This window comes from Capsicum annuum, chromosome 6, assembly GCF_002878395.1.
Source record: "Capsicum annuum cultivar UCD-10X-F1 chromosome 6, UCD10Xv1.1, whole genome shotgun sequence".
Classification (NCBI taxonomy): Eukaryota; Viridiplantae; Streptophyta; class Magnoliopsida; order Solanales; family Solanaceae; genus Capsicum; species Capsicum annuum.
Genome location: NC_061116.1, coordinates 109,662,939 through 109,677,998, shown reverse-complemented (window position 1 = coordinate 109,677,998; position 15,060 = coordinate 109,662,939). Strand labels below are relative to the sequence as shown.

The 15,060-nt window shown below is 35.1% G+C and overlaps 1 protein-coding gene and 1 non-coding gene across 2 annotated transcripts; one reads left to right on the top strand and one right to left on the bottom strand.

Moving 5' to 3' along the window:
- Positions 1-283: 283 nt before the first annotated feature.
- Positions 284-14,137, bottom strand: LOC124899512. The gene is made up of 6 exons (XM_047414410.1): positions 13,972-14,137; positions 13,266-13,416; positions 2,933-2,990; positions 2,730-2,844; positions 1,894-1,951; positions 284-695 (listed from the first exon to the last, which is right to left on the bottom strand). Exons 1-6 carry the CDS (start codon positions 14,135-14,137, stop codon positions 284-286), a joined length of 960 nt encoding a protein of 319 aa, XP_047270366.1.
- On the top strand, positions 13,557-13,663 carry LOC124899796. Its single transcript, XR_007057360.1, has one exon. It is a non-coding gene; the product is annotated as a small nucleolar RNA R71 (small nucleolar RNA).
- Positions 14,138-15,060: the final 923 nt, after the last annotated feature.

Below are 15,060 nucleotides of genomic sequence, written 5' to 3'. Positions count from 1 at the left end.
GTTGCTCCCACGTCGCGCCTAACTTTACTTTGTGGGATGACACTATTCATTCTTACTTATTGGCAAAGGTGATGGACGGATTGGGCTTATCTTCGTGATCAGCCCAATAATGCTTCATACATTGTCTATTTACCAAAAACTTCTCATTTATTTCACTATTCCATAGTTCAACCTCTCCATGAGGCATCATTCGCACCACCTCGAAAGGCCCAAACCACAAAGATCATAATTTAAGTAAAACATCTTTAACCTTGAATTGAATCACAAAACAAGTTATCCGGGTTCAAACACTATCATGAATATCTCTGTCATGCCATATCTTGGTCTTTCCCTTATACAATTTGTCATTCTCATACACATGGAGATGAAACTTATTAAGTTCTTCCAGCGGCAAGAATCTCTTCTCACTAGCTGTCTTAATCTTAAGATTCAACTTATTCACATCCGAATAGACTTGATATTCCAATTCTACAAACAAATAACATGTTTTCCCATAAACCAAGAGATGTGGAGAAGAACCAATGGGCATCTCATAAGATGTCCTATAAGCCCATAGTGTGTTATTTAGATTTTTAGCCCAATCCTTCTGGTGACCATTGAAAGTCTTTTGCATTATCTTTTTTATCTCCCAGTTGGGTACATCAACATGTCCAGTCTTTGGTGGATGATATAAAGTGGCCACCTTGTGTCTAGCACTATATTTAGCAAAAAAAAATTTAAACCAAATGTTAAGGAAATGTTTATCTCCATCACCGATTATAGCTTTGGGAGTGCAAAACTAGGAGAATATATGTTTATTTACAAATTTCAATACTATTCTCGCATCATTAGTGGGAAAAGCCTCAACTTCCACCCACATGGATATGTAATAAACCACCACTGTGATGTACAATTTCCCATTAGATAGTGGAAATGGTCCCATAAATTTGATCCCCTAACATCAAATACTTCAACTTCTAGAATATTATTTACGGGCATCTCATGACACCTTGATATTATACCCAGCCTCTGATACTGATCATAACTCTTCACCAAATCAATTATATCCTTGAACAAGGTAGGCCAAAAGAAACCTGATTACAACACCTTTTACTGTTCTTTCACCCCAATGATGGCCACCATAAGGAGATAAATGGTACTTTGTAAAACATGGGTGAATTAAGCTTTTAGAAGATATTTTCGTATAATTCCATTAGTACTTCACTTGAAAAGATACGGCTCATCCCATATGTAAGCTCAAAAATCATGAAGCAGTTTCTTTCCTTATTGAGTTGTAGCTTCAGGAGGATAAACCGTACACACTAACAAGTTCACAATATCTACAAACCACAGAAGCTCACATGTGCCATGAGCCATAATTTTTCATCCAAAAATCCTCCTTAATGCAGAGAGAGTAATCAACAATATGGTCTTAAGTCTACAGTCATGAAAAATGGTCTGCAACTTGGTTTTCTACTCCTTTTCGATCACGAACCTCTAAGTTAAAATCTTGCACTAATAAAATGGACATAATCAATCAAGTCTTTGCATCCTTTTTATTGAATAAATACTTTATGGCCACATGGTCTGTGTGAACAATAACTTTGGTGCCCACCAAGTCTGTTCTAAATTTATCGAATACAAAAACTACCGCTAACATGGCCTTTTCTATAACTCTGATTTACCTGGGCATCATTCAGGACTTTACTAGCATAATAAATACAATGAAATACTTTGTCATTTCTCTACCCCAAAACTACTCCCATAGCTACCTCACTGGCGTTACACATCAATTCAAATGGTAACTCCTAATCTGGAGAATTCAAGATGGATTCTTCAGTGAGTTTCCTCTTCAGCTTCTTGTAAGTTTCATGTCAATCAACCCCAAAATCAAATTTTGCTTTTTTTTCTTACAATTTACACATAGGGCTAGCAATTTTGGAAAAATCTTGAATAAACCGCCTGTAGAAACCTGCATCACGTAAGAATGTTTGCACTCACTTCACTGTTATTGGATGTGGTAGGTTTTCAATCACTTTAATTTTAGATCTAACCACTTTAATTACTCTAAATTCCACTTTATGGACAAGGACTATTCCTTCCTTGACCAAAAATGGCATTTTCCCAATTCAGCTCCAGATTCGTCTCTTCACATCGAGCTAGGACTCAATCTAGATTCTGCAAGTATACATCAAAAGAATTACCATAAATAGAAAAGTTATCCATGAATACCTCAACAAATTCATCAACCATGTCATAGAAAATTCCAACCATGCATCTCTAAAATATTGCAGGTGTATTGAAGAGGCTAAAAGGCATGCGTCTAAATGCATTTGTGCCATATGGGCAAGTAAAAAAAGTCTTATCTTGATCCTCAGGCGCAATGGTGGTCTGATTATAACACTAGCAACCATCAAAAGAGCAATAGTGCTCATGACCCTACAACCTATCCAACATCTGATCAATGAGCGGGATAGGATAGTGGTCCATTCATGTGGCTTCATTTAGCATTAAATAGTCATTACAGATTCTCCATACAGTCACCATGCTAGTGGTAATTAACTCACTAGCTTCATTGGTAACCACAGTCATCCCACATTTCTTTAGGATGCAGTGCATTGGACTTACATACTTGTTGTCTAATATTGGATAAACAATCCCATTATCAAGCCACATGATGACCTCTTTTCACATCATGTCCTTCATTACTAGATTCAATCTACATTGTTGCTACACTCTGGGTTTGAAACCTTCTTCCATCTGTATCTTATGCTTGCAAAAAGTAGGATTTATCTCTAAAATATCAGACATTTGCAAGCCAATTGCCTTCTTTCTTCTTTTCAAGACTTCCATTACTTCCCTTATCTGCACATTAGTTAAAACCGTCGGACAAAATAACAGGTAGGGTATCATTATCTCCAAGGTAAAACAATTTCAAGTGAGGAGAAATAACCTCAAGCTCTAATTTTGGAGCTTTATCAATTGAAACTTTGGGAAATGGGCCAGTTGTCCTGTTCAATGTATTAAAAGGTAAATTTCATGCTTCAACCACTTCCAAATTCATGACTTGGACCAATTCTAGAACCTCTACATCTCCATAAAGATCATGACCTATTAAAGCTTGCTCTATTAGATCATAAGACAACAACAGATGTAGCTCAGATGCAAGGTAAATAATTGATATAGAAGAAAATTCTTAATATGTAGCCAATAATTTTAGCGCCTTGTATACATCAAAAAACTCCACTTTATCATGCACTCTCATTTTCATCCTCCTTGCTGCTACATCAATTAATGACTGCCCTTGTAATACCCCGAGACTTCCAACCGATAGTAGAACTATGATTCAAGCTCATGAGAAATAAATTATATCGATTTTGTAGTTTTATGATCAACTTAGATGTATATTAAGGCCTCAAATACATCCTAGCTATTTGACGCACCAAAACATTCCTTACTGATTGAATTCTTGAGATGGGCATTTCCATAGTCAACTTCAAATGAGTATATCTAAAATTATGCAGATAATTTTTTATCTAATAACCCACAAACAGATATATAATTTAATTATCCTTCCAACAATACCAATTTACCCCAAATCTAATATTTGGAGTAAAAAGTTATGTCTGTTTTACTGAGAGCTGCCCGAGAAGTCCAAGAGTGATAGATAAAATAATGGACCGTCATGTCTGTGATGGACCATCACTTTGGCCATCACAACTGAACTTGTGAGGCCGTTCTTTCGACAAAAAATATTTGTTGGAGTGATGCTTAGTCACCAGAGTGACTGTTCGTCACTCAGACCGTCAGTTTTGTCTGAAATAGAATTGAAATGCCATTTTAAAAAGGGTTTTTTTGGGTCTTTTTCCACCCTACTTAACACCCAATCACATCAAATCAAAGCACATAACTTCTCATTCATCCATAACATAAAAATTAGGGTTTCTCTAAAGATGAAAACCCAAGAATAAGATTCAAACCCTTCTCCCAGAAAACTCAAGAATCAAAGCGTCATTAATCAAGAACCATCAAGAAAAGTTAACTTCCTTCAAGATTTCATTGATCTCAAGACCCAAGAAAACTACTTGATTTGGAGATTTAATTTCAAGAAAGTGCCATCGTTAATCTTCAAGAATCTTTCATCTAAGGTATGTGTAGTGCTCATCCATGGATCCCTTTAATCCATGGAACTCAAGAATCAAGTTTTAAAATAATGAATTGTGATTATCTTGTTATGGTATGATTATGTTCTTGTTGATGGTTGTTATTTGGTATCTCGATTTATTTTCATGAAGTATGTAAGCATGTTAGTTGAAATTCTTGAATTTTGTGTGGCTTAAGATTGTTATATTGATAATTATACCTACGCCCAAAGTTGTGCATATAAGGTGTTTGATAAAATACCTAGAATGATAGAAATCATATATTATAGCTTAGGGGTGAACAATATAATAAATTCATGCTGGTCTATTATATTCAAAGAGCTTACTTGTCATTTTTGTGCAATATATGTGTGAATGGAATGTACATGATGATTGGGGAATGGATTCATAGTGTATCTACATGCCTTCCATGATATGAACAAGATCATAATTTTGAAGTATCATATGAGTTATCCCCAAATTATTACAATATGAACTAAATGTTACATGTTTGCCATTCCCTTATGCTTCAACGGTTTCCATGCCCTTGTTATGAATAGCATATATTGTCGAAATGTCCATGATATTGGAATATGAGATTTATGACTTCATTATAAGCATTGCTATTCATTTTAGATATTATGATGACCACGTACTTCGTGAAATACATCACTCATGTATTATGGATTGTTATTGATGGTCATGTACTCAAGTAAGTCAAGTAGTGTCAGTTTTCTTCAATTAAGTTCTGGGGGTACTTGTACCCAAAAAATGTAGTTGTGTGCCTAGAGCCATGTCATGTTATTACGATACTCTCAGTCAGGCCATGATCTATAGAATTCAGTCAGTCTTGTGAAATAAGAAAACTCAGTAATCTCAGTGCTCAGTAACCTCAACAACCTCAGTATTCATTGTTAACCTCAGTAACTTCAATACTCTCAACCTGTTCTCAAAACTTAGTATATTCCATCAGTCATCGTAATCCAGTAATCTTAGTTTAGGTTTAATAAAAAATACCACTAGTATTAGTCCAGTTAATCAGTATCAGTCCAGCTAATCAGTTCAGCTCAGTTCAGTTATTCAATTTGGCTTAGTTATTTAGTTCAGTGTCCTTCAGATGGGAGAAGAAAGTTAGCACTGAGTGAACCTAGGGATGGGAACTCACCTGCCAGCTCAGGGTTTAATTCTTATCAGTCATCATTGTATTCCATAACTACGTAGCCTTGAGACATTTTAACCTGTCAAATTAGGGTTTATGAGGTGGCTTAACCTGTCAGTTTAGGGTTTCCACCATTCTCGTTTGAGTACCTACCAGATAAGGGTCACTCATAGCTATCCTTACCAGCTGTACGGTATTGAAACCCCTCTAGTTGGGGCATAGACTGGATCCCAACTTAGCTATATACAGTATTGGGGCATGTCGGTTAGACAACTACTTCCCATAGTCTCATTTTCAGTCTCAGTCTCAGTAAAAGAACTTTGATAATTCCTTCAGATTTATGGACTATCAGATATAGTCACTTATACTATCAGTCACATCAGTTGTCAGAATTCATGATATCAATATTCAACTTCAACACTGTCTGCATCAGTCAACTAGACCATTTATTCATAGTAAAAACTATCATAAATAGTTATTCATGTATCAGTAAGATAGTATTAGTCCCTCATTATTTAGTAATAAAGTATCAGTTCCTCACTTATTAGTGATTTACATACTCAGTATTCAGTTTCAGGACTGTTAGACACAGTGAATCAAGCCAATTCTTCATAATATGAACTGTTAGAAATAGTCGTTCATTTATTTAGTATCTCAGTATCAGTACACTCATGTTGTTAGTATTCAGACTCAATAGTTAGTATCTCCATGAGTTCAGTTACAATTATGCATGTATATATGTATTCTTACGTTCATAGCAGTAAGTATTATTTATGCATATAACCCTTTGAATTTAACCTACCTCACTCGTATACTTAGTACATTCAGACGTACTGATGTATTTGTGCTATGGTGAATTCTCTTATGTTACACCATAGGTTCAGAGGCATGAGATCAAGATCTAAAGTAGATTCCAGTATTAGTAGTCAGAGTTTGACATGAGTCCTCATCCTTTGAGGACATGATGAATTCATTTCTATTTCAATTTATTTTAGTAGTTGGAGTTAGTTGGGGACATGTCCCATCAACTCCTTATTCAGACAGTTTAGAGTCTTTCCAGACTATAGAATGTTAGGCAGTTATTTCTTATTTTATTTGGTATTGATATACCATTTTCAGACTTTATCTTATCAGATGTTTATTTAGATTTGAACATTATGGCCATTCAGTACATGTTTCCATATTTTTATGTTATATTATGCAGTGTACAAGTATATGTATCAATCATGGGTTAGCTTCTGGTCCTTCGGGGTCATGAGCACCGTGTAGCATTCTGATTCAAAAAATTAGGGTGTTACAAACTTAGTATCAAAGCCTAAGGTTCAATAGAGTCCCAGGAAGTCTGCAAGACGCATCTAGTAGAGTCTTGTACATACGTGTGTTGTGCACCACACTTATGTTCAGGAGGCTATGAGATGTTTTAGGAACAACTTCCCTTCTTTCATGTCTCATATCGTACTATAGCAAGGTTCTCTAAGAAACTCATGTTGATTCTCATCATGCTTCACTCATATTAATTCCACCTTACTTTCAAGTTAACAGAAATAGTGTAGCTCAAGTCCTAAAGATTGGGCTTTATCAGCCAGTATCACATCAGTTATGTTATGTTCAAAATTGTAAAAATTTCATTCATGACCATGAGAACTCCTTCATGAAACCAATTTAAGATATGCTATCACATCTCTTCTCATAATCCTATGACAGCATAGACCTAGAAATTTTTTTAAGCATGAACTCAGGAGTTAATAGAGGTAGATGTGGGATAGTATTATCCAGTTTTATCAGATTATGTATTCATGGGGATAGTTGTACCTGAGTAAATCAGTAGGCTTGAACATTGTAAGCTAGAATTTTAGTTTATTGGTTTGAATTAAGTATGAAGGTATAGATGTGATATTAGTAGTATATGAAGAAATAGAAGTAGGTAATGGGCTTAGTAAGACAAGCATGTGTTTGACAGAGTGTAAGTATGTGATTAAGATTGCAGTTCAGTTCAGAGTTTAGTACGTGTTCATAGATTTAAGATGAAGACTTAAAGCTAAGGGGGAGATTATAGATCAAGCAACCAAGTCAGGCACTCAGATTCCTATAGTAGTGCTTGTATGTACAGAAAATCAGTTAGGGAAGACGATTCCTAAGCCATCCCTTATCTCAGCGTAAAGTTTTGTACTTCAATCAACTTAATGCCTATGTATGCTTTATGTCTCAGATTCCATGAATACAACTTATGTTCACACATATTCCATACAATTGTGTGAATTTTCAGTTCCCATCATAGGGAGTACTAGCTCCCTTAGTATTACGAATCATGTCCCACGAATTCAAAAATTTCAGACTCAGGTCATGCAGCTCATGATTCGTGTACACATGTCACGCCTTACAATATATTTACTTTCCATGACTCATGCTATGCCTCTACAGATAAGAAAAATTTAGACTATGTCATGTATATCCATAGTTCAAACCTTTTTGGTAAATCCATGCTGTTGACATTTTATTTCTTAGGCTTCAATTCAAGTGTAAACTTCAATTAGTATCCATTTATGTTTCAAGTCCTTCTAATTTAATCCTTCAGTGAGCTCACTTATAAATAGTGTAGTGTGGAGCAATTTCTTAGATGGGAGAGAGTAAATGTTTCAAGACTAAGAGAAGATTTTTGCATGTTTGTTATATATGAGGGTGTAGTTATAAGGATAGGCTTGAATGTTATGTTATTGTAAAAGTAAGTTATTATCATGAGGTCATATTTAGAAGCTGGGAAAGTACAGAGTGTAATTGTTTATTTCGATCCTTGACTTATGTCAGTCCCCATCGCATACTATGAAAAACTCATTTGCCATCTTCGTTACAATTTTAGTATTCAGTACCCAGAAATCTATGTTCAATTCTAGAATTCAGAATTTCAATATAATCCTGAACCTTAGTTATAAATATTCAATTATCAGAACCTAGCATTTAGTTCTAGTAAGAATCTTAGTTACAATTTTAGTTTTAGTGCCAACTTCAGTTCAGTAATTAGATCAGAAACAAAGTTCAGTTCCAGAGTTGCTTGACCCATGCTACGACTATCAGTTACTCAGTCAGTAGTATTTAGGCACCTCAGTCTACAGGATGGTTCCTAATCATGTTATATGTCTAGCCTTGTATTCTTGAGGTGATATAGTTTTGCTCATTCATGCTCAGTTACCTCATGTTATCCAGTCAATCAATACCCCCTATGCATAATATTTTATAGCCTTAGTGCAATTATTCGGACTAAGTATAGACAAGTCTCACATGACCAGTATTCAGCTATCAGTTATTCAGTTAAATAGATAGGTTAGTATATTTATGCAGTTGTGCTCAGTACCTCATAAATATTTCAATTGTGTCAGTTAGAGTGCATGAAGTTTAGTTGCTTTATCTTAGATTATGTATCAGGTCTCTAGTTTCAGATCTCAGATAATCATTCATGATTTAGTTCCTAGATTTCTTGCACATCACGTCAGTTTCCCTCAGTAGCTCAGCCAAGAGAATATTTTCTAGAGGGACCTAGAGTCCCAAGGGGAAGAGACGCTATAATCCCCCAAACTTTCATGACTTAAACATCCTACTTAATTTTCTTGTAATGAATCCAGTTTGGAGTGAGGGGTACTCATAAGTTGACCCTTAAGATCCAACCTCAGTAGTACACCATGTATTCAAAACTTAGTTCAGCTCATAAAAAATAGTTAATGCATCACGTTTCAATCACAGTTATGTTATCATGTTCTCATGTTTCCATTCATGCATTCTCATTGAGAGAAATTCAGTTCATCAGGACATTCAGTCATGAATTCATGAGTCAATTTTCCCTACATAAGATATGCATGAATTCAGCTTATCAATCATACATCAGAGATGCATGATCAGTATGATATGTTTAGTTAATAGTCATGTCAGCCTTGAGATCATGTTTCAGTTATTCACGTTTAGTATGTACATTATTTTATGTACTTCCCCTCACTCTATCTGTCTCATTCGAGTACGAATATTCCCAAGGGGGAGATATTATAATACCTCGAGAATTCAAATCGATAAGAACCATGCTTCAAGCTCATGAGAAAAAAATTATAGTGATTTTGTAATTTTATGACCAAGTTAGATGTATATTAAGGCCTCAAATACGTCCTAGCTATTGGACTCATCAAAAAATTCGTTACCGATTGACTTCTTGAGAAGGGCATTTCCATAGTCAACTTCAAACGAGCATATCTACCATTATACAGAGAATTTTTTATCTCATAACCCATTAACAGATATATAATTTAATTAGCTTGCAAATGATTCCAATTTTGCCAAAATCCAGCATCAGAGTACAAAGTCATGTCCTTTTACTGAGAGCTGCCTGAGTAGTCTAGGAGTGACGGACAAAATGATGGACTGTCAAGTCTGTGATTGACCGTCAATTTGCCCATCATAACTGAAACAGTGAGGCTATTTTATGGACCAAAAAATGATGGTCGGAGTGATGGTTAGTCACCAGAGTGACGGTCCATCACTAAGACCTTCAGTTTTGTCCGAAATAACGCTGAAACGTCGTTTTAAAGGGTTTTTTGGGTCTTTTTCAACCCTATTAACACCCAATCACATCTAATCAAAGAACATAACTTCTCATTCATCTATAACATCAAAATTAGGGTTTCTTTGAAGATCAAAACCCAAGAATAATATTCAAACCCTTCTCCAAGAAAACTCAATAATCAAATCATCATCATTCAAGAACCCTCAAGAAAAGTTAACCTCTTTCAAGATTTGGTTTTTTATTACTACATGATTTATCTAAAGGTCCAATAAAATTATTTGATTTGAGGATCTATGTTCATCCATGGATCCCTTTCATCCATGGAGCTCAAGAATAAAGTTTTCAAATAATGAATTGTGATTCTCTTGTTGTGGTATGATATGGTTCATATTGATGGCTGTTATTTCGTATCTCAATGTATTTTCATGAAGTATGTGAGCATGTTAGTTGAAATCCATGAATTTTTGATGGCTTAAGATTGTTAAATTGATAAGTATACCTATGTCCAAAGTTGTACATATAAGGTGTTTGATAAAATGCCTAGAATGATAGAAATCATGTATTATAGCCTAAGGGTAAACTATATGATAAATTCATGCTATTCTATTATGTTGAACGAGCTCACTTGTAATTTTTGTGCAATATATGTGCTAAGGGAATGTACATGATTATTGGGGAATGGATTCACAGATTGTTTATATGCCTTCCATGCTATGAACATGATCATGATTTTGAAGTATCATATGAGTTATCCCAAAGTTATTATAATATGAACTAAAGATTATATGTTTTCCATTCCTTTATGCTTCAATGGTTTCCATGCCCTTGTTATGAATAGTATATGTTGTCAGAATTCCCATGATATTATAATACGTGTTTTATGACTTTATTATAAGCATTTCCATTCATGTTAGATATATTGATAACAATGTACTTCATGAAATCCCTCACTCATGTATTATGGATTATTATTGATGGTCATGTACTCAAGAAAGTTAAGTTGTGTTAGTTTCCTTCCATCGAGTGATAGGGGTACTTGTACCCGAAAAATGTAGCTATGTGCCTAGAGCCATGTCATGTAATCATGATACTCTCAGTCAAGCCATGATCTATAGAATTCATTCATGTGACTTAGGAAAAATCAGTAATCTCAGTAAACTCAGTAATCTCAGTAATCGCAGTGCTTAGTAACCTCAGTAACCTCAGTATTCACACTTAGCCTCAGTAACTTAAGTACTCTCAACCAGTCCTCAGAACTTAATATATTCCATCAATAATCTATATCCAGTAAACTTAGTTTATCTTCGCTAAACAATACCACTAGTATCAGTCCATTTAATTAGTATCAGTCCAGCTAATCAGTTCATTTCAATTCAGTGCCCGTCAGATGGGAGTAGAAGTTAGCACCGCATGAACCAAATAATGGAAACTCACCTACCAGCACAGGGTGTGATTCTTAAAAGTCATCCCTGTGTTCTAGAACTACGTAGCCAGCGTAGGTTGAGATATTTTAACCTATCATATTAGGGTCGATGATATGGATTAACCTGTCAGTTTAGGGTTTCTACCATTCTCATTTGAGTATCTTCCTGAGAAGGGTCACTATTCAGTATCTCTGTATCAGTACACTCATGTTGTCATTATTCAGACTCAGTAGTCAGTATCTCCATGAGTTCAGTAACAGTTACGTATGCATGTGTGTATTCTCACATTCATATCAATCAGTATTGTTCATGTATATAAACCTTTGCATTTAACCTACCTTACTCATATACTCAGTATATTCAGATGTACTAACGCAATTGCGCTATGGTGATTTCTCTTATGTTACACCATAAGTTCCGAGGCACGAGTTCCAGATCAGCTGTAGATTCCAGTATCAATAGTTAGAGTTAGATGTGAGTTCTCATCCTTTGAGGACATGATGATTTCATTTCAATTTTAGTTTATTTCAATAGTTGGAATTAGTCAGGGACATGTCCCATCAACTCCTTATTTAGGTAGTTTAGAGGCTTTCCATCTATAGCATGTTAGACAATTATTTCATATTTGTTTTGGTATTTTTATACTATTTTCAAATATTTTCTTATCAGATGTTTATTCAGATTTGAACCTTATGGCCATTCAGTACATATTTCTGCATTTTTATGTTATATTATGCAGTGTACAGGTATATATATCAGTCATGGGTTATCTTGTGGTCCTTCGAGGTCATGAGCACCGTGTAGCATTCCAATTCAAAAAATCAGTGTATTACAGACCTTTTGCAAGGAAGGCTATCCCAAAATAAATGTAACAACCAAATTAGCTTCAAATTCGGGAATCATAAAGTCTATTGGAAACATCACTGATCCCACTTGCACTAAAACATTTTCAATAATTCCGTCCGGCCTAGCAAGGGACTTGTCAGTCTACTGTAAAACATTGGTCATGGGTTTTGCACTCCCAAGACCCATATTTCAGTCCAAAGATGGGGAACAATATATATGCTAGCCCCAAAGTCACACAATCCACAAGCACTGATTGTCTACCCAATAGTGATCTGCAAAGTTAAACTACCGGGATCCTTCAGCTTCATGGGCAGTTTATTTTGTATCTTTGATGTGCCCTCCTTAGTAAGTGCAACTTTCACGTACTCTGTCGGCCATTTATTGTTTACCACTATTTCCTTTGGGTATTTTGCATACTTTGGAACACTCTATAGAAAATCAACGAGAGAAATATTTACATGAACCTACTTTAGAAGGTCCAAGAACTTTTTGTAACTAGCCTCCACTTGGTGCTTCTTTTTCCATTGAGGGAATGGTAAAGGTAGAGTTTTCTTCTCCACATGAATCTCTTCACCAACATCTTTTTCTTTGACCCCTTTCTCCTAATTGACTTTAGAATCATCGTCAGTGGCTGTGGGACTACCCTTCTCAGGTACCTCCTTCTTTAACTGTAACATACTCCTTGTTATAACTATATTTACCTTCTTTTAATTTGCCTTTGTATCGCTACGTAAGACAGTTTGAGATCTTATGTTTTTTTTTCAGAAATCTAACCGAGTTGTAACTCCAAATTTGTAGTAATCAACTATTGACTCTTTATATCAGCTGCACACAATGCTTGATTAGCTAAAACCTGCTTCATCATCTCCTCTATATTACTTGTTTGAGTATTAGCTTCATTATTCTGAACCTGCTATTGATTTTATTGTACTAGCCCCTTATACTGAATATTGTTTTGTGCCTAATTTCCACCACATAACAAATTGGGATGATTCTTCTTCTTGGGATTATATGTGTTACCAAAATTCTGTTTTCCAGGACGATTTGCATTCCCCACATAATTAACAAAATCTGGTTTAATCATAGAAGCATTTGTCGCGTGTTTACTACTTTCAAAAACCTCACTCTAAGAATTCATCCGTTAGACTGGATTAGTTGTAGCTGTTTCTTACGGAAGAGCAAAATTCATATTGTTCAACTGAGTAAGCATCTGATTTTGCACTACTGCAAGTTGAGCTGATAGAGTAGTGAACTGATCATCCTCTAACACTCCTGTAACCTTCTTAGGGGAACTCCTCAAGTCAGCATGCCATTCTGGGTTTCCTTGTCAAATACAATTCAGTAGTGTATACAATTCCTTATAACTCTTTTCAAGATCTTGCCCACCTGCTGTTGAAACTAAGAGAATCTTAGTATTTGGCTCTAGCTCTTCAATGAAATTATGAACAAGAACATCACTATACTGATGATGGTGATGGCAATTTCTAAGCTTACTATTAAATCTCTCCCAAGCTTGGTAGAAATTCTCTTCTTCTTTCTATCTAAAGCTCCAAATATCACTTCTCAAACATATAGTCTTCCCAGATGGAAAGAATCAAATAAGGAACATCCAATCTAGATCTCCCCAAGAAGTGATAGAGAGTAGGGGTTCAAAATGTAACCACGTCTTTGCTTCCCAAATTAAATAAAAAGAGAAGAGCATCAGTCTAGCATAATCAGTAGTCACCCCTATATGAGTGTAAGTATCACTTATTTCCAGGAAGGTCTGTATGTGTTGTTGTGGGTCTTTCTGTGAAGTTCCAGAAAATTACCAAGCTAAATTCAGCAACTGCATCATATTCTGCTTTAATTAAAATCGACCACCTAGCTCGAGCTTACGAATATTGTTAGTCGCATGGTTCACATGTGGGATTGCCACCTCACTAATAGACCTAGCAGCTGGTTGAGCTGGAATATCTGGCATAATCAGAGCTGGGACATGTCCTACATTTGGATCAATAGGTTCATTTGGATCAACAACATTCAGATCTCTTATTTCAACCATTTGAACCTGTTTGATAGGATACTGAGCTCTTTGTCTCAATTGAAATACCAATTCTGGTTCCAAAAAAGGCTCTACCAAATCTCTATCTCTCACCAGTCTTGTATTAAGCTAAACCTACAAAAATTCATCCTCTAAGATCAAGTAGTTAACATTTAAACTTACTATCAAAAACAAAAAAATTAGAAAACTCTGGATTGTACAAGTCCCTGGCAACGACACCAAAAACTTGTTGCATTTAAAAGCACACACAAGTGTACATAATCTTGTAAGTAATATGGTGACTAAGAAAGTCGAATATCATTCCCACGAGGACTAAGTAAATAAAAATTTAATTAATCTTAGTTTTAGACACAGAGGTATTAAGTGTTATAAAGTATCAATATGATATTTTATATTTTGAATTAAAATATAAATAAATAAGAAATATCAATTTGTGACAATCGAAAAGCAAGCAATGGTTGCGAATAGTAATGATGAGGATTCCAAGATTGAGGTACTTCGAACAATCATACAATTGTATCTTTTTATTTCATTCTAGTTGGTTATCAGGTTATTGATTCACAAAATATATTTTTCAATCTTGGTTTCCCAACCTAAAGTCTTCTATCTATCAAAATATTGAAACTGCAGCTCACACATAGATGCAACAATTCATCTACATCCATAAAACAATCTTCTTACAATTGAACCAAAAACGGGTCCAGTGTATATCCCTATCCTAGGTGCTAATTCAAATCCTCTATTTAATGAAAGGATGAGAACCTTCCTCCTTAATTTCTTCTTTCTATTCCACGATTTCTCTTCCCAGATTCATATAGAAATAGAGTAAGCTCAAGAAATTAAGAATAACCCATACTGTAATCCAACAAGAAATACGATAAAGAATATCAAAGGGTAATCATGTTCTTGGCCTTAGACCCATA

What these genes read in the sequence shown, in the direction of transcription:
- LOC124899512 (XM_047414410.1), bottom strand. Translation starts at nt 14,137, where the DNA reads ATGGTTGAAATAAGAGATCTGAATGTTGTTGATCCAAATGAACCTATT. An exon ending in AATATGAATTTTGCTCTTCC is followed by an intron (nt 2,991 to 13,265) that starts GTAAGAAACAGC and finishes TACATTGAACAG; the next exon opens with GACAACTGGCCCATTTCCCA. An exon ending in GCTAGCCCTATGTGTAAATT is followed by an intron (nt 696 to 1,893) that starts GTAAGAAAAAAA and finishes TGCTAAATATAG; the next exon opens with TGCTAGACACAAGGTGGCCA.